General features: G+C 35.3%; 1 protein-coding gene across 3 annotated transcripts in view; it reads left to right on the top strand.

Moving 5' to 3' along the window:
* The window catches only part of SENP6 (SUMO specific peptidase 6), a 78,148-nt gene that overhangs the window by 11,187 nt on the left and 39,759 nt on the right, over window positions 1-27,202 (top strand). For 2 of the 3 annotated variants that reach the window (XM_062572836.1, XM_062572837.1), the window contains exons 2-6: window positions 5,869-5,962; window positions 9,110-9,173; window positions 10,504-10,646; window positions 16,702-16,803; window positions 26,873-26,943. In XM_062572836.1, coding sequence (XP_062428820.1) covers window positions 5,869-5,962; window positions 9,110-9,173; window positions 10,504-10,646; window positions 16,702-16,803; window positions 26,873-26,943 — 474 coding nt within the window. Of the gene's footprint in view, window positions 1-5,868; window positions 5,963-9,109; window positions 9,174-10,503; window positions 10,647-16,701; window positions 16,804-22,018; window positions 22,040-26,872; window positions 26,944-27,202 lie in introns of all 3 variants that reach the window. The other variant, XM_062572835.1, reaches the window with a different exon arrangement.

The following is a 27,202-nucleotide window of genomic DNA, read 5'->3' as shown; positions in this document are numbered from 1 at the left end:
AGAGTTGAGTTTTGTCTTCTTTACACTTTTCCGTTAGGTAGTGAAAGTCAGCAATAAGGTCTCCCTCAGCTTTATCTTCTTAAGGCTGAACAAACCCAGCTCTCTGAGTCCTTTCTTGTATGTCCGTGTGTTCCAATCCTCTGACCAACTTGACAGCCTTCCACTGAACTTGCTCCTGTGTGTCAATATTTTTCTTATACTGGGGAGTACAAAACTGGGTGTTGTACTTCAGGTATGGTCTCACGAGGGCCGAACGGAGGGGGAGAGTTTGTTGCCCTGACTGCTGGCTACCTTTTTGCTGATATGGCGTGCCATTGGCCTTATTTGCCATATGGGTGCGCTGCTGCCCCGTGGTGGACCTGTTATCCACTGGGACCCTCCTAGCCAGTCAGTCCCCAGTCTGTACTGCCACAGGGAGTTATTCCAGCCCAGGTGCAAGACTTTGCATTTGCTTTTGTCAAACTTCACGAAGTATCAGCTTACTTTTCTACCCTGTCCAGATCTCTGAAAAGCTGCCCTGGCCTCTAGTGTATCAACAGCTTTCCCCAATTTGGTATCATGTCCAAAATTACTAAGTGCACTGTATCCCATCATCCAGATGATTAATCAAGACATTGAACTATATTGGCCCCGGTATTGATCCATAAGGGATGCCACCAGTTAGATTTGTCCTGACAGTCACCACCCTTTCACTCTGATGGTCCAACTAATACTCCACCCACCCTAACTTCCATTTTTCTAGTCCCTAGCTCCCCAAGCCAGATATAAGGATCCCGTTGGAGACCATGCCAAAGACATTGCTGAAGGTCTTTGCTGTACCCTTACCCACACAGTCAGCCCCCTTTGCTTAATCCATGTTGGCTGTTCCCATTCTTGGCCTCATGTAGCTGGAAATGACTTTCTGGAGAATTTGATCCATAGCCTTCTCAGGGACAAACTAGTCTGTAGTTTGCTATGTCTTTTTGTCCTGTTTGAAGGTGGGTGTGATGTTTTTCCAGTCATCGGGAACCTCTCCCAGTTGCCACGATGTTTCAGAGATGATAGAGAGTGGTTTGACAATGACATGGGCAAGGTCCCTCAGCACCCTTAGGTACATCCTATCTTGTCCAATGGGTTTTAACATGTCCAGTTGGCATACATATTCCTTAACTGTATCTTTATCAACAGTGATGCTGCATTCGCACAGATTCTGCTGGTAGATCAGGGGAATTGGGAAGCCAAAGGGCAGAGCTTACCAGTGAAATCTGAAACAGAAAGCATTCAGTGCCTCAGCCTTTTCCATATTCGTTATCGCTATGCCTCGTGCCTCACTGAGCAGTGGGCCCACGTTTTCCTCAGTCTTCCTTTTGCTGGTGATGTACTTAAAGAAGCACTTTTGAAGTACTTATGCATTGCTCACTGATGTTATTGTATCAGCAGCATCTTTGGGATGCCTCTACTTCTCTGCTAGGAGAATCAGTGGAAAGGACCAAGAAAACATTAGCTGTCAGTTGTGTGGTTACCACTGGTGTCTTATTGGAAAAACCTTTAAGGAGATGTAAAGAGGATGTTTACTATTCTTCAAAACTATTCTCCTTTTATCTATTTCTGTTAGTCCTTGTTGTCAATACTGCTCAGATAAAGAAGTAAGCAGAAAATGTCAAGCACACTTTGACAAATGATCAGACTTACTGCGCAGCTCTATATTCTTGAGTCTAGCCATTTTGTACCATATTCTGCACTGCAGTTGCAACACCGTCAACGAGTATGGGAGTCCTCAAGAAAAAATGTCTTGCCTCTGAAAATGCCAATGCATTTTGTCTTTGGACTACAGATCGTGCTACGGACTACAGATAGATACTTTTTCTTTGCAAATTCTTTTTGCTCAGGAGTGGGTACTCTGTATTTGTCATGGGCTTTCTGTTGACATAACATTCTTGAAAGGGTACTTTCTGTCACATATCTTAAGAAATTAAATTGTCTTTGTGTGTAAAAGAATGTGCATGCCTTGTATGAACAGATATAGTAGAATTTACCAGTAACCTTGCCTATATGCTTTGTGTAGTATCTCACTATCAGTCTGTGTTTGCTCCATATTTTCTGTCGTTGGAAATCAATTTGACAGCTTTTCTACAGCAAATTTAGGGAGGGGAAGGTTGAAGCGTCTTTGAAACAGTAGATTTACAAATCTTTACCTATAAATGTAGGTTAGACTGTAGTTCCATGCAGATTTCTTTGGTATCATTAATGCCTAAAATAATCTCCTTGATACTGCTTGCCTCTGCTGTGCTGGTACAGCTACAGTGTGGTAGTGCAATTGAACAGAGGGAAGAACTGATCTGGTTGATAAAACTTTTGGTGTTACATTCCCTCTCCCCCCCCTCCCCCCAAGTTATTTTCAGCTGAATCCATTTTCTTCCCCAGGATTACTCTTAGGTAAAGAAACAGTTGTGCTGACATGTGCAGGGCAGGAGGAAGAACCAGCAGCAGCAGCTTGTGGGAGGTGAGGGGTGCGTAAGCCAGTTCATGCGTCTTTGCTTCAAAATGTGAAAATGCAGCTTCGCTTACGGCTAAACGGTTGACCTACTAGAACTGATCATACCAAAATTGGAATAAAAAGCTATTTAGCCTGGAAGCCTCTCTGACAGAACAGTGAAACAATAGGGAAGGTAAAGCAAATTATTTCTGTGTCAGATTTTTGAGTGCTTGTATCCTCCTAATGGTAATATATGATGGCTCTAGCTGACCAAAAGATTAGAAAGATGGTAAGATTTGTTTTGATTTTACTTTAACAGGAATTTGCATGGATGAAGTGAGAATGATTATGAGGCGCTTAAATTAATTTGCCTTTTTCCTGAACAGCATGATATCTGTGATAAGGTTGTTGAAGTTGTAACGTTCTAAGCATTTGTATGATAAAGCTTTTATAATTTACTCTTTCCCCAGTTATATTCGTCTGAAAAAAGATCTACCTGGAAAAAGACCTTAGGTTTGAGTTTTGTATGGTTTTGGTTTTCTTTATTGTTTTGTAGCTTAGTTTTTTTGCAGTTGCATCAGCTGATCTGATAATAACATATATCTAGGTATGTGTATCATTGTTTGATACTTTTCTTCATTCCAAACTCTTCAGGATACTTTATTCTTGTCATATCAGCTCATGTTAAAATGCTTGCAAACTTTTTATGAACAATTTTATTGTATGTTTAGGGTGGTTCTTTCTTGGAGATAGGTAAAGAAATGTGCTCTCAGACTGAAAACTTGTAAAAGCTTTGATGTGTTGAAATAGAAACTTCTATAGAAGCTTCTACTGTTATATTTGGAGAGGGGAAAGGTTCTCCTGGTAATCCAGTGATTCATCTGAAAGGTAGCTCTTCGCGAGGCTAATAAATGCATCCACCATCACACTTAGAACAATGATAAATAAGAAGAGGTATGTTATTTTGGTCATGGAGCTTAGGAGTTATGTAAACACACCATGCTGGAGGCTTAGAGCAAATGCATGCTGCTTATTTAAAGAGACTTAAGAAGGCCCCCAAAATGCTGGCATAGCTGGAGAGTCCTGTAAGAGGAGATACTTGAAGTGAAAATGTTGTTGTTCTTAAAGTTGAAGTTCTGTCCAAATGAGGAAAATAGAGAAGTTTAAAAATGCTGGTAGATTAAATTTAAAGGTTGTAAGAGGAACCTGAGGATAAGAGAGCTATTGACTATAGTATACTTGTTGGTTAATACCATCTTTCTACTGCAAGTAAAGAAGATAGCTGATAAGATACTAGATTTGTAAAAGGTCAGTGGAGGTATTTGGGGAATTTCACACAGTGAGCTTTTTATGACCATACAACCTATATTGGTGGAAATGATAAATAAAGACCAGAATTAATTTCATAGTTGTCTCTCTCTACTAAAGGGTCAGAGAAGGTGCCATTGGATAGAATGGAAAACCACATAAGGAGTAACTATCAACAAATGGAAACGGGGGAAAATGGTCAATTTTGTTAACAGAAGAGGTAGCCAGTTGAATTCCACAAGGGTGTGTGTTAAGGTTGGTGCAGATTTAAGGAAGAGGGTTCAGTAATGAGCTGACAAAGTTTATTAATGTCCTAAACTTTACTTGGGTTAGTCTAAAGGGTACTTATTGCAAAAAATGCAGGAAATGCCCAGGATTTGGCTTATGTGGGTTAAAATTGCACATAAAATTCAGTGTAGGTAAGCGCAAAGTAATGCAAGTGAAAGTAATAGGAAGGAGAAGAATCTGTCCTAATTTCTGCAGGCAGTGAGTGACTCTACTGGTTCTTACCAAACGTGAATGAGAAGGTGGGATTAATAGTACACAGATTTATGAAAATGTCAATGCGGTTCTTCATGGCAGTCAAAATAGCAAATCTAGTCTTAGGAATTATTAGGAAAGGAATAGAGAACAGAACAGAAAAAATCATGTTGTTTCCATAAAAATTCTCTATCTTGATTATTTCCACACTGTTGGTATCCCCTCTTCACCATCTCAAAATGGATACAGTGCAACTACAAAAAGTTGAGAGATGAGCATTTAGAGTGATTTAATGGTATAAAATAGCTTTTGTGTGAAGAAAGATTAAGGTTTTTCAGATTGGAAAAAAAGATGACTATGGAAGAGCACAATATGTAGCTGTCTGTAAAATCACGAGTGAATAGGGAGGGATTGCTTATTATTGTCTCCCATAATATAAGAACCAGATGAGTGGAGTACCAAATAGGATCAGCAGATGCCAGATTGAATCAGGACAAACAAAAGGAGATACTTATTTATATAATACATAATTAAGCTAGGGTACTATTTGCAGCAGGATGCTGTTGATTCTATAAAATAACGTTGATTGGAAAAGCAATTGTGAAGAAAAAAAGCAAAGTAAAGGCCATTAAAAACAAAAACGTTACCTCTGGCTCGGAAATCCTTGGTAGCTGCAAGTAGCTGGAAGCTGAGGCTGCATGTGTGATAAATATTGCTATATGCCCTGTTTTTATGCTTTTCCCTAAACATCTGTTGTTGGTCGCCATTTTTTTTCTAGCAAAGCATAGGGTTGCATTCATGATTTTGAAATGTATTTCCAATTATGCAGAGAAAAGCATAGTGAGACAAGACACAAGTTACAGCAGAATCTAAGCTGCTACTTAATCTGTCGTACCGATTTTTTGTGAGGCAGCTCTTTAGTTGCAATGATGAAGGCCTAGGTGAACAACACCTTGTCTTAATGAGTGCTGTTACCCTGCTCTGGATCTCTGTCACTTAAGAATACCCCTCAATACCATCATGTTGTAAGAATATTTCCACACTGTTGGATATTGCAAGAGATGGATCTGTGATTTGATGTGATATGATTGTTCTCAGTTGTACAGCTTTTACTTAATTTCAGGGTTAGCATCAATTTCAGTTAGCATCAGATTTTAATTCAGATCAGCATTAGATGTTTGATTATAAAAGGTATATTATGTTAAAACTGTATTTGGGACTTATAAAATCAGCTATGTCTTTTGTCTGGAAGAATTAAGTCTGTTAGGGTATTAGAGTTTTGAATCATGAATGCGAGGAGTCTTTCTGCTTGTTTGTATAGCTCATATCACCAAGGGAACCTTTAATTTACAGATGTCGATAAAACGGTCAAAAGCCTTGTAAAACTGCCTTATTTCATAAGTTTTAATAATATAATAACCATATATTAGTAGTCAGGATACTTGTGTTTATTTAGGAAAATGAGTCACTACTGCATTGATGAACTTACATTGTCAAATGATAGTTAAATGTTGACATCAACAAAGTGAATATCAGGGAAAATAAATACGGTTTACTCCACTAGTTCATATTGATTAATAACTTGACTTGAAATCAAGACTTACCTTAACTTGTTCTCATTTCAGCTTTGGCGAGATCAGAGTCCAAGAGAGATGGAGGTTTTAAAAATAATTGGAGCTTTGATCATGCTGAAGAAAGTGAAGGAGACACAGAAAAAGAGTAAGAATGCTTTTATCTAGGCTATTAAAAGTATAAGTGGCTATGTATAAAGACATACCTTTTTGTAGTTTATTAATAAGCAACAGTATATAATGCTGTAAAGGCTTCAGCAATTAAGAAAAAAAAATTTGGAAGAAGTGATTACTTTTAAACTGAAGATCCCTTTTTTTTCTTACCATTTTCTAATAATCATTTCAGACAGTTCCCCCTTCCCCCACACCCTCCAAACAACTATCTATTTTAAGCTGCCCAAGTATTTTTTTTTTTTTGGTAACACTTGCTTTTTGTACTAATAGCATTGCAAGCTTTGTTTTGAGCACATTTTTGAAATAATTTTTGTATTTTGCTTTTCTCATATACTTTTCCTTTGTATAGATATTGACAAAATGTTGGTAGACAGGAGTCTTTAGAAAACAATCAGCTTAATAATGAATCATCCTTTCTTTCTCTCTAAATTTCATTTAACCTTTTATGCTAAGAATCTCAACCTCAGTCCATATAATTGTTCTAAAAAAAAAAAAAAAAAAAAAAAAAAACCCTTTGATTTCCTACCCCCTCCTGACCCCTAACTATTTTGAGCATGTTGTGCAGTAAGTATATCTACGGAAAATTTTTTTAGTGTTGTTTTTATTAGCTGTGCTATGCTGATATTTATTAGCAATGCCTGTAATTTACTGCATTTCTTCATGGAAAAAAGCTACAAATCTCCAGTAAGTGACTGGATGTGTGTCATGCATTGTAATGTCTGATTTTAGCAAAGCCTCTTGCCCTTAATACAATTACTTAATACAAAATGAGTTTGTTTTGAACTGGCCCAAAGATAACATTTTGCCACTTAAAGGATTGGCTATATTCTTACGTTAAACCTATGAGGATGCTGTTGATGACTTGGTTAGTTGGTACTTGGTAGAAATTTGCTTGCAGCTCATCAGAGTGTAATACCAATCATCAACATCAATTTAAGCTTTGTGTTGTTTGTGGATAATGGTAAAAACATACTTTGTTTAACAGAGCTTTCTAATTAGCTATTGCACGGTTCTTAAATTTTTAAACTGAAAAAAAAGGTCAGTAGAGATTAAATAGAGTATTTTTCTGTTCAGTGCCTAAATTTAAATGTGTAACTGTGAACTCCTTGGAAAGGACTCTTGTTTACCTAAATTGCTTAATCACACACACACACTTATGTCATTGTATATCACATACACATATATCTGCTAGTTACTTTAACTTGCATTTAAGTGATCATGTTCTAATATGAAAATCTCTTGAAAAATGAAAAATTATGGAGACATATCCTCTCCACAGCAGGACCACTGAGCACATTTCAGTAATTTAAAATGTTATTGTCTCTTTGTGCATGTGTGGTGTAGTGGAATTATTTTTTCCTATGTCTGTATAAATTATATCCTTTAGTGTAATCATGCGATACAAACATTACTCAGTTGCTATGTATTTTGCTGTCTGAGAAAACAGACTTTTGGTACTGATGCATATATATTCATGTTCCGTAAAATCTAAAAATACTGGTTCTTTAAAAACATCCAGTTCTCAAATATTTTTCTAATCCTGTCATTTTACAAGCATCTTACAAGCCTTAAAAGAATAGACACTCTACAGGGGCATTTTGAAACTTACCGTGATTTCTGTACGATCTAGAACTGGTGCTGTAGAAGGAAAAAGAATATCAAGAGGGGATTTGTCTAGGTTAATACAGTAGTGAATGCCAGAGCTGCAAACTGTAATATTCATGGATAGTTTGTAAAGAAGTGTCTCCTCTATTCTCCTGCATTTGTGACGCTTTATAATTGGAAATCAGTGAGGGCTGAGACCATTGCTGCTCTTACCAGTAAGCACCTAGAACTGTTGAGATCTAGAAATAAAATACAAACTGTGTCCGCACCTAATTCTTGTTAACTCCCATTATTCTTCCCATATCAAAAACAACTGTGTGCAGTTTCAGAGTGCAGTTCTTACCCTGTAGCTCAAAAACTTTTTTTCTTTTATTTGATGCATGGGTATCTGTATTATGTAAGAATAATTGTAACATGAAGAGAAGTCTTGAGTATGGAAGTTCTTAGGACATCCGAGTTAGAGGAAGGAGGACTGAGCAACTACGTTGTGTATCGAGAGCTTAAATCACTGTGTATATGCAGTCAGCATGTTGCACCCGCAGCTGAAAATGATGCTCCTACCTTCACTTCCGTCGTGCCCCCCTCACCCCACCATGAGCTGTAACTGCTTCCTTGGACCTACTGGCATAACTGCCTGTATCACTATTTAATTATTTACCTCAATGATCTTCATTAAAAAAAAAAAAAAAAAACTTACAATTAAGAGTTGGCTAAAAGTTGTATCATTTTGTTGTAGCCAAGGGAGGAGTAACCTTATCAGGGACAATGTTGAGCAGGTGAAGAGTAGACTGGAAGCAAGGATGTGTTACTCTGATAGCAGCTAGATTAAGTTAACATGTATGATTGTTGTCTTATTTTTAATACTTAAGATTATTTGAGGATAACTGCCTATTACTGAGCAGAATACATGTTCATATTATCATGAGTATTTTTAGGTATCGTCTCTGAGATTATAATATTTGAGAAGTACAAATATAGAAGTATTAAAGAAATGCATTTTAATGAGCAGTGGAACTAAATTAAATATGCTATTTTAGGAAGGCATACTTTGGCAGTAATTGATATGTGGTAATATTTAATATACAAATTATCCTCCTGAAGCACTGTGAAGTTTGATAATTTTAAATTACATACTTCTGTTTAGGAACAAAATAATACTGTTTTGTATTTAATTTAACATTTGATTCTATTTATGCATAAAGTTTTATAGAATGTTTCATAATAGTGCTGAAGGTTAAACAGTATTTTTTATTTTGAATTAATCATATTCTTTTAATTTTGCTTTTCCTGAAATGATCACTTCAAATTCAAATTAACCTAATTTATCTTGATCGCTGTGTTGCCCACTTTAGTATTAGTGTTGTTTTGGGTGCATGGATGTGATGTATATGTGATACACTTTTGAGTTAAAGAAGGAAGTAAAAACAGCCTTACTTTGTATATGTTAAAAATGTTTTGTGGGTGCTCTGCTGCATTACAGCATATCTGCTTTTCTCTCCCACACTTAACTGTCTAGTGAGGCAAATCTGCTCAGCATAGATGACAGTGATGGGCCGTTCAGTCCAAATGAAGAAAGGAAGGTAAGTGCTCTGTGGTAAAATGAAGTGCATCTGGTGGTGAAATGTATCTTTAAAGATGGTTTGATTCTAAAACAATGTTGCATAATAATCTGTGCCATACTAAAAATAAAAATTTGTGTTGTTTGCAACATATGTTCAAGCTGTTTGCATACCTTTACTGTTTTTGCTGCTCTGACTTCCAGAGGTCTTGTTGATGTTGTATTCTGAAAATATTAGCATGAATGACTAGTTTTAGGTTTAGACAATTAGCATTTACACGTTTACAAAAAAAAATTTATAAAAACCATAATGTTTTATTAAAAAAGTATTTCTAGTTGTTACTGTGGGATTCATAGTTTTGTGTGCATGTATTTATTTACTTATAGGAGTGGACACACAGGCAAGAACTGTGTGTTTTGTGTTTTTTGATGATTACTGAGGTATCTTATTACTGCAGTGATGCTTCATAATTTTCTGAAAATATGAATATTTTATGTTGTAAGGTATTCTAGCAGGGAAGGGTATTTATACTAGATTAAAAGAGAGGAAGCAATTTGAGAAATTAGACCAGAGTTATTTTATGCTTCTTGATTCTGTGAGACAGATAAAAATTTGAGTGTCATTATGTGGAACACTTCCATGTTTCCAAGGTGTCCTGCCATACACACACTGTGTCTCCCACAGTGTGTGTGGCGGGACATGCAACTTTCATGTCTCCAGCATATATGTGTGCGATTAGGAGGCAAAGTGCATTGTAGTGGCAACCCTTTCAAAAAGTTACATTGTTCTCCCTGCTCTTCTGATTTTCCATTTGCCCTAAGGATGCCATTCCCATTATTCTGCCTCTAAAACGTGACTGGATGCAACTGTGATGTTACTGTATGCCATGAAGGACACTTGCTGCTGCTGCTTCTTTTTTTTGTTTTGTTTTGGTTTTTTTTTTGTTTTTTTTTTGTTTTCCATGTTTTTCTGAGAGACGTAAAGCTGTTTCAGATGTGATGTTATTTTCTAGCATAAATGGTCTGCTTAGACAGAGGAGTGGGAGGGATCCTAATACATTATGGAAGTCTGCTCTCCAGGCAAAAAAATCATATTATTAAATAAAATATTATTAAATAAAATTATTCTTAAACAGATGTAATTTTAGTTTGAACAATGAGCTTTAGAAAAGTTGATAGGAAACTTAAGAACAGGGCTTCTGTTGAAATTGGCTTTGGGTAGTTTTTACATAAAACTTAGTACAAAAGCAGTCTGAAAATGAAGCCAAAATAATATTTATGTAAATATTTTCTTTTTTTTCTTTTAATCTTTTGAACAAGTTTTTAAATGTATGTGAATTGTGTCATTACAGTCACTTCGTTGTCGGCCAGGAGCTGTTGGCACCAGTGGTGATTCTATAAAAACATATGCAAGGCGAGGCAAAGCTGGCAGCTTGAGACTTTTTAAAGGGAACTCAATTGGCCTCAACATGATGGGAAATAGCAAGAAATTAAGGTACGGAATTTAGTCTTACAGTTACTTGTTTACCTGGTTGTTGGTATAAACCAATGCTGTAATAAATTAATGCAAACTACTTTTTCATTATTTGCTGTGTATTTAAGGAAGGCATGCTGTTCTGTACTTCTGAGCAAAGATACAGGACGAGATTGTTAAGACTGTCCTCTTCCAAAATGTTAAATAATGCTTATTTAATGAAATGCTAAAAGATTACTAGAATGAACTGAGTTGGAGCATTCACTTTCATACCTGTACCTTACCAAGGTCTGCATGTGCTACTATCTTTCCCGTAGAGTGCTATTTAATAGAAGAATTTTTCTGTCAAGAGTTTCTGCCTCTTCATGACTTTGAATTTCCAAGGCTAACTCAAGATGCTTTTTTCTTTTTCTTACTGCAAGATACCATATGATCTTAGGAGTCACTGACTATGACTACTCTAGAGGTTTTGGCTTCAGCAAATCTCCATGCTTCTAGATCCCTAGATCATAGGTCAAGATTGTCACTTGCATTTGAAGCTTACAGGAGCAGCGTTTAACATCCAGTGCTGCACCTGCTTGTTATTACTGCCCCTAGCTTGTAGCAGACTGATCTCTTAATTTAATCTATGAGAAAAAGCTACATATTTATGTAAGTTTTTTCTGAGAGTGTTTCTATATTGCTAAAATGCCATGAATTTGATTACTTTTTCAGAAAAGATCATAAAGTAGCTAGCAATAGCAGGGCCAGTCATCAAATCCGTAGCTGAGCCATGGAAGTCTTTGTCTTTCTATTTGTGCCGATCAGTAGGGCACTGTTGGCTAGTAGAACTGTATCATCAGAGTTCCTTCAGAAGGTAAACCCCATAGGTAATGTGCGATGCTTGTCCTTTTCTGCACGTCTGATCTTTGAACCTGATGTACAGAGAATAAATCCAGAATTTGATCTGGACCCATCCTTCAACTTGATAGAGAAGAGTGAATACAACAGTTGTACTCCATACTTAGTCAAAAATTAGAACTCTTCCTGTCTTTATGTTTTAATTGTAGCCTGTTCACAGACATCAATCTATCCTGTCAGATTTCAAAACCTTGATGACATTTTACACACTATTTTAAACAATGTGGTACATACTGCTCTGATTTTGTTTTTCTGTAGCACGCATATGGTCTTAAATTCATGTATTTTCTTGGGGGTAAAAAAAAAAAAAGAAAAAGAAAAGAAAAAAAGAAAAACTACCTCCCACAGCTCCTGAATTTTCTTCTGTAACTGGTAAAAGAAGGTCAATCTTTTGAGTTTTTTCTCCCTGGAAAGATGTTTGAATTCTGTTGTAATAGAGACTGTGCAAACAATAGGTTAGCTTATTACGTGAACAGAAAATATTCTTATACTGCATTCTTTTTTATTTTTTGTGGCTTAATTTTGGAAAATAACAGTGGAACTTCAAGTGATCCGTAAAACTCTGCACTTGTAGTAGCTCAGGTTATTGGTATTAAAACCAGCATGCTTTAATATAGGGAATCATTCGGATATGTGAATATGAAGAATTGTATACTAAGTGTCTTGAATAAGTTTTACCATATTAACTTGTCTGTCATTAACATTTTACTACATATACATTTTATTAGATTTTCAATAATTAACTCCTCAGAAATCTGAAGAGTCATGATTTCTTTTCCAGCTAAATGTTCTTAATGAAGAAAAATGAAGAAAAGCAAGGCATGTAAACTTAATCACTCCCATCCCTTCACTGTTTAAAAGATTCGCCTTTGCCCTTAGAGTACTGTTGTGTAGGGTTTGTTCACATAGACCTAAGCCAAATCACTGCCTACCCAGTGTGCAGTGCAGCACCAAAACTACCCGTTGCGTTGTCTCCACGCATGTGTCTGAGGAGAATGGCCGTTTTAAAAAAAATTTTACTGGGCTTTTTGGTAGGAGTGCACATGCATTTTTTTTTGTCCCATTCCTTTTGTAGGAAACAGGACAGTGTTTTGTTTTTTGATGTAGACTAATGGAATGTTTTTGGAAATTTATATATATATATATTTTATATATGTGTGTGTGTATGTATATAAAATACACTCAATAATAGAAAGATTTTTGTTACAAGTTTTGTCATTGCACAAGTGTCTTATTTTCAAGCATGCATAAACACTTGAATAAGGAAATAAATAAATCGGGAGCTTGGCAGCTGTTGCTAGCTCAGTTTTTCCATCCCATTTTTATAGTTTGTGTGTCAGTTAACAAATTAGCACTGTACTTAATTGTTTTTCTTTGATTTATGCTATATAATTGCATTTTTGTGTTTCAGTCTTTGTTTTTTAGTACATACAACAAAAATATAAGGTTATATCCAGGTTCCTGAGTTTCCCCTGCCTTCAAACTGGCCATTTTTATGGAATTGACCATGTTACTTCTATTCCTTGGAACTGTCATCTCAAATTTTAATTTAAAAAGATAAAATGCTGTTGCCAAGCTGTCATGACTTCTTTGCTGTGTTTTAATGGTATAAAGAACATACACAGGCTCTTTCATTTGTTGCGTTTTGAATACTCCTTACGCTTTAATATGTTATTCCTTTTAGTGCTCTGAAACTAGAATCTTCTTCTATCTGGCTGCAGGATTTGTAATGTAATCCAGCCTTACTACAAAATTTTTCTTTTTTTTTTTTTTATTCAAGCAGTCATACTTGACTGTGAATGTGTTTTTCTAAAGTTTTAGAAAGATGTGTAGATTTTATTTTGTTTTGAAGTCATTGACGGTAAATAATTTCTGAGGGTTGGGTTTTGGGGGGAAGGGTTTGTTTGTTTGTTTGTTTTGACAATTGAAGCATTTAGTTCAGACATTTTCTTACTTGGATTGGGACTACCTTCCATTGACAAATATTACATTATAAACCTAAAACCTTACATGATTTATAAAACAGCTACAAAACATCCAAATCTTTTGCATGTGTGTTACCTTACTGAGAGGTCACATCTTTAAAAAACAGCAATTCACCTTTGGTCTAATATTGTGCTGCATGCTGAATTGAAATGCAAAATATAAATATTCCCTTCTTAGTAAGGAATTGTTTACAAATCATTAAGTTCTCCCAAATTCAGGGAATGACTGATAGGAAGCAGAGATATGCAGAGGGAACCAGTGTTCGTGTTTATTCGCAAGAGGTTGGTGGCTGAATATGAGGCTATTAGGTCAGTTTTTGAGAAGTTGAATTGCTAACTGAGAATATCCATGATGTTTCCAAACTTTGTACTCTAGAAGGAGTTCTGTCATTTGATAGGTCTTGATAGGTATTTTTCTGTAATGCTCAAGGTGAAGATCAGTCAGAAATTCCCTGAGAACTTCCAGTTTTAATTTTTGATACTTAATATAAGGCTTTCAAAAGGGTTTGTACTGCTAAAGTAAAAACTGAAAAAAAAAAAAAAAAAAAAAAATAGCAGTTGACTCATTTTCATCTTTTAGGGGAGTGTAAGGGAGGGATTAGGAATCAGTTTTCAGCTTCTTGAGGAAATCTGAGACCAGACCTTTTCATTTGTTCATAAAAGACAGATTGGAAGAAGTGAAACTTCTGTTGAATAATATTTCTGAAAGGTTTATTGAATCAATCAGATTTTTTTTTCACAAACTTTTTTGTAATGTAGTGCAGTTAAAATTTCCAAGCAGTTTTAAAATCAAAATCTTAATGTTGTATTTCCAAAATTTAAAAACAATTGCCATTATCAACATGCTGTCTGTTGAAATCAACATGTTCCCTGAACATTTTAATACAGTATTTGTGTCTCCTGTACCACAAGAAGAGTGCAGGGTAATTGCCGGGGTCTGGTGGTTTTTGAAGGAGTACCAAAATACTAATCTGTTGAATAGAAAAGTGTATCTTTTAATCCTCTTTTACTGCTGAGGATCTTGGGAAGTAATCTTCCCAGCAGAATTGTGTGTTTTGTGCAATAATCAAATTGAAGTGTCAAAGGCAATAAATGAAGAAAGCAGAGAGATGCTGAAAAACATTGAATATAGTAGCTCTGCATGTAGATATTTGGGCACCTGACTAGCCCTCTCCCTCCCTCTCTCTGAGGTGTGGTGCATTCCAGCCATGAGCTGTCTCACTGCCATAAACTATTTGCATATATTTTCCCCAGGCAGTAAGAAAGCGAGGAAAATGCTCAGATGTGCAGTTCAGTCCTTTCACGTTACTCCTTTTAATCTTTTTAAAGCAGTTAATATTGTGTCTTAAAACGTGTAGATGGAAATAGAAGATTAATTATAAGCATCATCATTCTTTGTAGGGGGGGAGCATTGGCTTCCTGGAGTTTGAGGATATTGAAGTGGAGAAGTTGGATAAAGGAGAGCTGGTTCACAGGTTTTTGGGTGTTGATAAAATTCAGTAGAATTGGGAAACCTTTCTAGCTAAGAGAAAGGAAGAAATGGGCAATATTTATCTTGGAAAAGATAAATATGGTATTATAATGAAGAAAACAGTGACTTATTGCAGTTTTTTCTTTAATTTTTAAATTGCACGAAACACTAAATCAGGACATGATATGATGAAACTCAAAAAGGCTAGAGAAGCTCGCAGTGAATATTAGGTGGAGTTCATTGTTACCTAGTGGAAAACTAGATACGCTGGAGTAAATACTTAGGCTGTATACAGATACGAGTTTTAAATTTAATGAATGTTGAATGTGATGGTAATTGTAAATGAAACAGGATGCAGTTCATAAAAATTGATAATATACTGTAGATGGTTTGATAAAATATGTATGTAAAATATTTGGACTGGTTACCTACCCATTCTTTAATTTTTATGCAACTAATTAATGTTACTTAGGAAGTGTACAAAAAGCTAAGCTTTAATAGTTCTTATTGCTTATTGTCAAGGAAGATTCTGAAAAAGCTACATATCTGGCAGATGAAGGACTTTCTTCTGCTTATTTCAGCAGATCTCCTGAAGAAAATGGGTTCCTTCTGAATGTATTACCGATGTAAATTATACATGTTGGAAATAAATGATGTACTTTATAGTTCATTTGTAACATATTCTTATTTTATTGATGACTTATAATATACTAATGCAATAGTAAAACTATTGCTAAAGAATAACTTTGCAGGTATCCTGGAATGCACATCCTGACTTCAGTGCATTCTCATAAGAACACTTGTTAACTCAGTAGTCCAGCTTACAAATATTTCAAAATAAAACACAAATGTAGTATGATGTGAATTGTTCTTATTGTTCTTTTAGCAGGAGCTACAGGGTCATTCTTTCAGGAAAAGAAAGGTTTTATTCTTACTTATTGTATTCAAGGACTGATTATTTTATGTCTTTCAAATGAACTTAAATTACATTGTGGCTTATGAAATATTTAGTTGATTTCTGATTTTGTATAACTATTATTACAATAGCAGAAAAACACAATTTTAAAATCAGACGACACAAATATATATTGTCATTGTTAGGCAGATGATGAGTGCTTTTCTCGCTTCTGATAATAATTTTTTTCATATATTAAGTATGATAGGGAGATTAGCAAGTTATTAAATGCTGGCTCCCAAGTGATGGAAAGACTATTTAGAGAAGCAGCAAAATAACGGAAGAAGTTAACAAAACAATTAATAGGAAATTTGGCATTGGCTGTCCAGAGACTGGATACTGGCCCAACGGCCGGTGATCTGCCCTGTGTAGTAATTACACTTTTAGAAGTATTAACAAGATTTGGTCATGGTGAAAATACTCATTTCTAGGTTCCTTATATAATATGCTATATTGATCTCTCTTGCAGTAAGAAAATGCTTAATTAAGAGCCTTGTTATTGCAAAAATTGTAAATCACAATAAATCTGTAAAAAACAATGCCACTGAATTATGGCTTGAAAATGTACTGGATTTTTGTGGAACTGTAAGTAGAAAGTAGCCGAGACCTTCTTCATTTGACTGTACTGGTGCATTATCAATTCATGTAATTCAAGTGTAACTGAAAAAATGTTTCATGGCAATTAGTTTCACTTTTTTTGAAAAATATTTCTGAAACATCACACAGCAGAGTCTTGTCTTAAACCATTTTTCTATACTTTTGCAGTGAAAATGCTCAGAATATGTCTTGTCCTGTAACTGTGGTACATGGTAGACGTTTTCACCATGCGCATGCGCAGACAACAGTAGTAAAAACAGCAGCCCAAAGGTAAGACTAAATAAATCTGTTCCTCCAGATAGTCAGTTTTAAAAAACCCTTTCTATCATTCTATATCACTATTTTCCTTATGCTTTTAAAGTGTTTGAAAGAAACAGAAGTACATTATGTGATACATTCTTGATCTTCATAGTTACTGAAGTTTGAAAAAGCTCATAATTTCAGGCTTGCTGTCATATAACCTTAGAAATTGCTAATTCTGAAGCACGATATGGTATATGTTCGATAGGAAAGCACCAACCAATGTGAATAGATTTAGAAAACATTTCAAATGAACAAATGCAGCATGCAGCGTAAGTGACGACATGAAAGTGAAATATTAGCGCGCAGAAATTCCAGCTTGCATTAGACCCATCAAAAGATTAAGTCTTAGCTATGTTGATTGTATGTAGTCTTTAAATATGTCTTTAAACATAGTCTTTTAATATGACGTAAAGCGTACAAACTGTAAAGACAACTTTAATATAATTTCTTCATTGAGACATCTCACGAGTAAGGTTTTCATTTATATAAATGCTTGTTACAGTGGATGATGGGAGAGTGGAGAATATTAGCTATACTGATTTAAACTTTGTTGGATAATTTTTGTTTGTTTTTAGAACTAGGTCAGACTTCTATAAATTCCTAGTAAATATAGAAAGAGAAGAATTTTGTTGACCAGAAGATGGACTGCCTTGATACATATTTCTACAATCTGTTTTTTCTAAGAAACATGCCAGATTTTCAAAGCCTTTTTTGAAAGGCTTTTTTTTTTTTTTTTTTTACAGGCTTTTTGCATCCAGCATGTGTCACAGAAACATGCAAGTTAACTTTAAGAATTTTTTGTTGCTTTAAGAATTTTTCTGTTAAGGTTTGTTCATTCAGAGCTCTCTTTATCTGTGCATTTCATGGATTTCCACTGACCCACATCCTATCAATTCTGTCAGCATTGCATAGTTACCTTCCCCTTTTTATTTCTCTGGATCTTGCTTAGATTTTTGAGGGGTAGTGGACTCACGTAGGCCTCATCCTTTTCTTTCTTTCTTTCTTTTTTTTAACCCTATTTCCTCACATTCAGTGCTGTCTTCAGAGTAACAAAGCTATTGCACTAAAGTGAGTGAAGGGTGTGATCCAAATGTATATTAGGGTAGTATGACATAAACTGAAAAATGAGTTTTACACTCCTGACCCTGAGGACCATGTTGCCTCTCTCCATTCTCAAACTATAGTATCCTTTGTAAATGGAATAGCATGGACTTTTCCCTTAGTACAGTAGTAAGGATCTCTTTTCCTTATACTTCACATCATTGTGAGGCATGGGTGACTGAAGAGGATGGGCAGAGCTTTTCCCAGGAATTAAATGAAAAGATGAGGTTTATGTTGTCAGTGTGAGTTAGACTGAGCCAGTTGTTTAGACTGAGCCAGTTGTTGTCTCTTCTTGCATACAGTCTTCTTTGGAATAGTTCTGTTTAATGCTCCATTGAGGAAAAGTGTGGTGCATCTCAGAGCACTTGTGCCCCTCTTTACATTTTTGAGGGAGGGGGCTAACTGTAAGGGATAAAAACTTAATCTACACTGACACATAGAATGATTTAAAGCAAACAAAATCATGTGAAGACTGTTCTTTCTTAGATCCCTGCATGTTGATCTGAGTAATATTTGTGTACTTCAGTAAGTTTTGTTATGAGATAGTCCTTTGAAATAGCTTATAGACATGGATTCATCTTACTTAAGTCCCGTAGGCTTTTTCAGCATGCAGGAGAGTCATTTCCATAGATTGAGTATTGCCTTTTTCTCTTCCACTGTTACAGAAATTTGGTAGATGACTGGTTTCTAGCATGGGCAACTTAATTCCTTATCTAAATTTAGGAAGGTTGAATTTGGCTGCAGTGCCTTAATCTGAATCCTGAGGGGGTGTTAGACTTTCTTGCTTTCTTTTCTCACTTACGAGACTTGCTGCTTTGTAAGCCTGTAATGTAAAGTCCAAAATGGCCGTGACTTTTTGTGTGACATGCAGAAAGAAAACTAATGTAAAATATAATCTGAATATTGCATGCAGTAATTACATGATAGTGACTCTGAATGTTTCTAGTTGTTCTGTTTCTCTCTGTTTTCTTTTTAAAGGCTGTTATTGTATTTTACATATATTAACAACAGACTGTTAACTCTCTTGCTGAGAATGTTTTTGGAGTCTCAGAGGCAGGAAATAGTCATTAAAATCTTGAGTAATGTTTTCCTACCAGAGAATATCAGAAACAGCATAGTCTAATGGACCGGTTTATATTTAGTATTTAAAAATGAGTAATGGACCGGTTTATATTTAGTATTTAAAAATGAGTTTAACAGAGGAACCTTACAATGGATATTTAATTCCAGTGTCTTTTGCAAGTTGAATCAATAGGTTACTTTTTAAAAGTTCCTAAGTCTGTTTTTAGAGCTAGTTATTTGAAAATTAACAGAACATGGCCTCCTGTCTGCCATACTTTTAATTGTTATTATTATTTTTGTTAGATAGCAGGGCTCTCTAGGCTACTTGATCTGGAAAATGTAGATAATGGATCAGAAGACAATCGGTGTTAAAGTAAAGGAACTAAAATAGGATTATGTAACTCCCTTCATAGTACAGAGTTCCAATGTGTATTAAATGGGTAATTCCTTGGTTATATATATTAAACTCTTTGAGAATTATGGTCATTTCTTTTGCTAGTTTTTACTGACAATAGTTAATAGTTGAGTTTAAAAGTAAACTCTCATGATGTCTGTTCATAAAGGAGTATGTGCAGAAAATGTGGCAAACCAAAAATAAAAAGCATTAGGTATATTGAGGTAAAGAAAAGCTGGTAACATTGGAAACTGAATTCTGAGGTGTTAAGGTTTTTCCTAATACTAATTTACAGACAACACAGAATTGTGCTGCTTCTTTTGTCTTGTTTGAATTTGTATAAAATCTTTTATAGTATGGTGATCAGTTATGACATGGGGGAAATAATTTTAACATGCCTAACGTGTTGCTTGTAAATCTACAGTGGATCATTGAAGCATAAATAAAAATAAGAACGCAATTAAGTTAGTTCTGTGTAGGTTGAGTCTCTGGCACAGATGTTGCAAAGAACCGTATAAAAAATAAAAGAATATGTATGAGAATGGTGACCCATAGGGGCAAGCTAGTTATGAAAATCCATTTTAATCCGTCCGATTAATTTGGAACTTGTGGTGTATGTCATGTGTTATGTTTCTCGTCCCTTTTTTCTGACTTTGTTTCACATGAATGATACATTTGGATTGTGGCTGAATATCTATTGCACTTTAAAATATAAGATAATCATTACAACAAAATTGGGCACAGTAATATTTTGACAAATCTCATTCAAATTTATTCAATAGAATCTGGAGGCCACATTAAAATTTGTTCACATCTGATGCAACAGTTTTCAGATATAGCTAAAACTACTATTGTGCTATTGTAGTTGATTCAAACTAATTTTGCTTCATTTAATGAATGCGTACATAGTTCATTCTTAATGCTGTTGACAGACTGTTCTAAGACCTGGCATTGGAATCGCGTCTGTGTACAGCATGTCTAACAAATCTTACTGCATGAGCTGCATGAAGCAGTTCCTCGGGGCACTGCTTGTTATGATTCCTGGCGCTATACAGGGTTCTCATCTCTTAATTTTTCTGAGTTGTAAAAGTGAGAAAACAAGCAAATGAAATGTTTAATGTAGTGACAGTACAGTATCAGGCATTCTGGATTTTTTCCCCTGCCGTTAAGTTGCTATAGCATTAAAACTTATAATTCATACCTGTGTTTACAGTACCTGTAAACAGTTAATGCAAGTTATGGATTAACTGTGCCAAGGGATACAAAGATGCTGGTTATGGCTCCATACAGATACTGGTTTAGATCTGACTGGATTTGTAAAGTTAGATGTGACCTGCACAAATGCCACCTTTATTGTTTGTAAAGGCTAGCTCCAGTCAGAACAATTTTTTGCCACTTTATGGCAGCATTTACTGATAAGTCCCCCAGGCTGAAGTTGATAAAGTTTGAATTCAATTTTGAATTTCTTTTACTTTCTTCCCAAAATCCAGAGCATTGTGCAGATTAAATGTGTTTTCATACTAAACTCTGGGATTATCAGGATTACTGTTTTACCTGGTTTCATTTCAATCCTGCCATTCCTCTAGGTAACAGCTTGCTGTATTCTCATGAGTCTTCTGTTTCTGAAAAGGAATGGAGAATGAGTTTATGCTACTCCTATCTAATACCATCGCTCCGTTTAATTTGACTGAAATATAGTAGGAAATACGGTTTGAATTTGGCCTGTTCTAAAATAGTTTTAGTGTGATACATATGTGACAAGTTAAGAGTTGTGGTATTTGGGAGAAAACAGCCATGGAGGTGAAGAGCATTCCATATTGCAAGCGTCCCAAAGTCTGGAGTGCTACAGATAATATTTTTAAGGTGATGTATTTTTGCTGTGCTTAGTTGGACCTATCTTGTATGTCACCCTTTGTATACAAAGGACCTGAGATAGAAGCACATGTATTGATTTTTAGATGAGACACACCTGAAACTAATGGACCTAACTTAAAATATTTTTGAAGGCTTTTTAGCCAAAACTTCAGGATGCTCAGAGTTGCTTCTGTTTATCCTTCTCTATCCATAGAGATGATAGTATGATAGATGATAGAGTTGATAGTATGATTGTATGTGGTCTCCTAAATATTTAAATAGCGCCTTGTGATCCCCCCCCCCATTTTTAAACTTTTATTTTTGAAATAGTTGGAAACAAATTACTGTGTGGTAATAAGAATGCAAGGTAAACTTGTTTGATCTTCTCCTGCGTGGCGATCGGGGATTGGAAACAAGGCTTGATATTAATTCATGCAATGGTATTCTGTCACATCAGGTTCTGCAGTGGAGTGAGTTAAGTGAGAGCCAATCTCAGTTCGGAACTAATCAAATTTTACACAGTGAAGATGGTGCAAGAATATAATATGTAGCTCACTGACCTTTGCTGACTGTGAAGTAACATTGGTTTACACATTTATAATTACTGTAACAAAAAGATTGTGAATTTTAACAGTGTTTATTTGAAAACTACTGTAGTATGAGTACAAGAGGCAAAGTTTGTTTAACAACTTCTTAATTTAGTAATGTACAACACCGTGTGGGGCTTTGCATCTTATGTTTTTTTTTTTTTTCTTTTTTTCATATTTTAAGCAATCTGGATCGAAAGGAAAGGTAAGCTTATTGTTGTTGAGCATGGCAATGAGGTATTAAGAAAATTAACCAAATGAGTGCTTTATCAATGCTAGTTAAAGAATAATCAATGCAGTGATCATATCTGCTCATGTGTTGGGAATTTTTTATTTGTTTTTGTTCTTTTTTTTTTTTTTTTTAGTAAAAGGGAGTAAATTGACCACAAAAAGGACCTTTATGTCCATCTCTGTGTAGTGCCACATTAATGTGAACTTTGTTTATATTCGTACTGGAAATTACTATGTGTTTATACCCACTGTGGAAATAGGTAATTTTCAATTCTCTCTGGAATTTAAGAATTCACTTCTAACTCTTTCGATAGTGTAGCAAATTTAATGCAATAGAACGGGTTTGAAGCATATTTTGTTGGGGTATTTAACAATTTTCTATCATTTCAGCTTGATTTAAGTAACTTTAAAGCTTTCTCATTGCGTTTATTGTGTACATTCCCTTCATGAAGTGTAAATGTGAAAGCAATTAGCAGAAAATGTGTAGCAAAAACAAATGCTGCAAGGCTGATTGTCACTTATTTTGCATGTTTTATTGCTTTCAGTATTTTGCTAACAATATGAAATACCATGCTTTTATTTTTCTTTTTATATAGCTTTAATTTACGGATTTATGTAAATATTTTGTTGATAGCAATGAATTTATTTAGTTTTTGTAAATACCCTGTTTATATAAATGGTTTTTGACAGTATAAGCTTGGTATCAGGTTGACTTGTTTACATTGTATATTTAGCATTTAGTAGAGCACAAAATAAATAATGCAGATATTAAACGTAGACTTGTTCTTTGTGAATTCAGGATGTTGTAGATTTATCTTGAAGTTAATACTGAAATCATATGGGCTTTTCAACTTTACTACCTTTTGTTATTTCCTAAAAAAAATACCAAAGGGATACTGACAGGTTAGTTTTGGCCCTCTAATACAGGATTTGATCATCCTCTCTCTGCCTTGGCTTTGAGTTCATGTATTTTTTTCTTTTTTTTCTCTATTGCATTTATGTTATTAAGAATTAACTCTTTAGCAATTAAAGTTTTTAATTTGATACTGTGTGTCATAGAAAAACTAGAGTTGAGTTGTATGCTGGTGGTGTTAATTTTCGCATGGGGACGCTTGCTGCTTCATATCCAGCTGGTTATGAAATACTGTTACTACTGGATACATTCTTTTTTCCTTCTCTGCTTTTCACTGTTGAGAAGATGATTTAAGCAGGAGTTTCTAAATTTAGTTTTATCATTACCATCATGATAGGAGCACCTGCTACCCCTGGCTTTCTCAGTCAAATGAGCCTTCTCACTTGCATGCTAAGAAACAGACTGCCTGTGGTTCTTCTCTCATCCTTTGACTCTGTACTCTACTTTTCTATAAAACACATTGAAAGTAAACCTCACTTCACCAGCTAAATGCTTCCTGTCTTACCATGCCTTACTCTGTTTTTATGTAATGATTTTGAAATCGACAATCCTCCTGCTGTGGGCTACCTCCAAGCAGTAGTGTAGTGGAGCATCCTCTTACATGAGCCAAGCTATGCTTTAAAAGCAGCTCATGCAGGCAGTGTTAGGAGGTGGCATGGCCTGGCATGTACATGGTACTTCTGAAGTGGCTCCGACCAGATCATGTCCAGTTTTAAAAGCTCTGATCTAAGACAGCAGTGTTTATATCCTAAATTCCCACATCCATACATGTTCTTGAAGGGCATGTTGCTTTAGGATTCTTTCATTTTTGTCTATTTTCTTTTCTGTAGAGAAGAAATTTTAGTATCAAAATTTCACTTTGTCTGGAAGGTGTCACAGTGTCCCAGTGTAAGGTGAAGACAGTAAGGTCCAATTCATCAGCAGAGAAGTATAGCAATAATCTGTAACTGGGCAGAATTCAAAATCTTGTGTACTGAAGACCCTAAATCAGTAGTATCATTCTGTCAGAGCAAAACATATTACACAAGAGTGCTATGCCATGTAAATATTAAGATGTGTCAGAAGTTTAAGATTCTCCAGTGCCCAGATGACCACACTATTTTTGTTATGCCTGTTGTAGGAAAGGTCTGATCTTTTAGTCTTGTATTATTGTGCTGTTTAGTGCTTTACTTCTTGAGGTTGCCTTCATCGAAACCTGATCTGTCTCCCTTATACTTAAAGGTATTGAAACCAAAATTGTTTATAATGGATGAGATAAATGAGAAGCCTAAGATGTTTAATCTGTGATCATGGAGCCTTGTTCTTCAAGCAAAATCTAAACAAAGGAGAGCTACTGTTAGGATACCTAACAGGCAACCAAATTGCATTTTAAAAAACATTTGCAATATTTTACTAGGATGGTACAAACAGTATTCAGTGTTGTATTTCCTTTTTGTTATTAGGCACAATACATAGATAGTCGTGCATCTTCATTTGTTTAGTTGTTTGATCTCTCGGAATTACAACAGAAGTCTTAGTTTAAGTTTTATTAACATGATTAAACAGCAAGAAGGCATTTGTTTTGAAGTACTTTAAAATTTTATTTTTTTTTTTAAAAAAAAGGATTTTTTTCTTTGCCAAACTATGATTTTTTTTTCCAGATAGTCCTTTTGAAGATAACTTTTAAAGCATTTCACTTCTGTATTCCTGCACACTGAAACTGTCCAGTATTAAATACATAACTGTAGAAGTTATCAGTGGATACGCAAGTGTTCAAATAAGCAATATACTCCATGGTAGAGGAGAAGCTTTTTTGTCATCTATAAACACTTCATGGTGGTGACCTCTGCCTTTTTTTTTTGTGTGTGTGTGTGGGGGGGGGGGAGGCAGGTGGGTTCGGTGAAATGCATAGGGGGAGCTTCAGGTTGCTGTGCTCTTGGTGGAGGACTTACTCTGCCCAAGGAAACATATTTCTGAAATCATATCTACGGCTAAGTAGTGTTTAAAAATGGTGTTTACTGCTGTTTGTAACACAAAGGAACTTTAATTTCATCTTGAATTGTTAATTCAAGTTAAACAGTGTTGGGCAGCAGTTGACCTGGAGCTGCTAACTTCAGCTCATGGTCCTGTTTCACCATTACTTCTATACTGATCTGTGCTAAGTCACCAGAGCTGGGACTGCCATGTGTTTTGGTGTATGAGGGTACCCTTGAAGAGAGATGGCAAATCAAGCCTGAACTGAGCGTGATGTAATGAATTTATCAAATCTTTATCCATAAGTTGTAAGACTTTCTTGTGTCAAGGCAAGTCAACTTAGCAAAATGCAAAGGTTAATGAATAATTAGAAAATATTGGAAAAATAGCGGTCTCAGATTGGATTCTGGAGATCTACAGTTGCTTTTGAATTTCTAGAGTGAGAACTACAGACTGATTATGTTGACAGCAAAAATTATGTAATGTCTTTAATGTGAGAAGACATTGTGTTGGTTATATCTTTTGAGGGACTTGCTGTGTTTTAATGATCAGACATAAAACTCCTAACACTCCAGCTGATTCTTGCTAAGAAGATTAGCCAAGAGTGATATGTGGTGTTAGCAAGTGTCTGAGTTGTAGGAATTGAGCAAGTACTACAAAATGATATAAACATGAACTAAGACCTTGCTTGAGGCTGAGCTCCGCTGTGGAGAAGGCTGAAACTGGCAGTGTTATATGGGCTTTGCCAGGAATTTAAGGCACGCTCTTCTAATTTTGTTTTTGAATGAAGTATGTGATGTCAAACTCTGATCAAATGTTGGTTAAATATACTGTAGGAATAAAAACCTGTATCTCTAGCTTTACTGAGATTAGAGATTTAGCATATATACTGCAGTTTCAGCAATAACCATGTTTTTGGCAGGTGGATCTGAAGGATTTAGCTCTGTTCCCCCATGTTTTTTACCGCCTACAGCTGTTTTCTTTGCCCCTTTGCTGTTGATTATTGTCCTTGTAATCAGAGGTAGCATAATGACATGTGTGTGTGTTACCAAGTTGATCCATTTGCAGTCCAGTGTCCTGGCCAAATCTGCTGCTAGAAGTGGTTTCTGCTGAAGCTGTTGACAAGGCCTCCTGTGTTTCAGGTGCATGCCATCCTGTGTTGTAGCAGGAGCAGAAACCTGCAGCTGCAGAGCAGGGTCAGACAGCTGGGAAAGAGAACTGCCACAAGGAGTAACTGAGATGCAATAAGCATCAAAATCTTAATTTGGTAGCAGCACAATTTGACATACTTATGTATAAAGTGAAGATACCTTTCAGGAGACTGAAAAGAATCTTACTACATTGGTTTGTGTGGGGGTTAGTATACACACAAAATGTGTGATGTATATTACATAAATTATGCCAACTAAAGTTTTCTTACCAACTAATTTGTCTGAATTATATTTTTAAACAAAGATGTAGCAGCTATTTCTTCTGCTCTAGTTGTCTTTTGTGGCCACGGCAGTTTTTGGCATCAGGTCTCTTTCCTCTCTGTTTTGCCTTTTCTCTTCCCGTTCTTTAAGTTGTAGAACTTAAGTTGTGGAATTTAATTTAATATTTATATAAATAGTTTTTTCTATTTTTGGATTTTAAAGAGACCTATGAATGAGGAGGAGGAGAACTTCATACAGGCATCAGTCCTTGAAGACTTTGTTCTGAGTGACTCCTAAATTATTGATAACTGTCAAAGAAATTTTAGACCAGAAGCACTTCAAAGACCTTTATTGTAGCTGTTCTTAGCATTTTGATAATATTTTAAAGCATTCAAACAGCATGTAATAGGAAAAAATATTTATTCATAATTTTAAGATAGGGTTTGATTTTATTTTTTTAGCATATGATTCTGGCAAAATATAATGATGTTTATCAAAAGAACAACCATATATCAAATTTCTTTTCCAGAAAAGAATATCCCCCTCAGCTTCAGAAAGTAGAAGCAGACCACATTAGGTTACCACGGTCTCAAGGAGTGGGTAAGTTATCTTCAGAGTTCTCATTTATTTTAAATAGAATATTTTTTGAAAAAGAGTTTTTTGTGGCAGGTATGTGTCAACCTTTGTGTAGCCTATGTATATTTTTAGTATATCTACTTATATCATCCTGTAACGTTATTCTAATTTTATGCAGGTTTTTGTGTGAAAGCAGAATTTTGCCCATTTAGGCAGATTTCTGCAACTCGTTCAGTCACTTTATAATAAATTTTAAATTTGACTTCAGTTATTTAAAAATGAA

This window comes from Rhea pennata, chromosome 3, assembly GCF_028389875.1.
Source record: "Rhea pennata isolate bPtePen1 chromosome 3, bPtePen1.pri, whole genome shotgun sequence".
In the NCBI taxonomy this organism is placed as follows: domain Eukaryota; kingdom Metazoa; phylum Chordata; class Aves; order Rheiformes; family Rheidae; genus Rhea; species Rhea pennata.
This window is presented reverse-complemented; position numbering and strand designations above follow the sequence as displayed.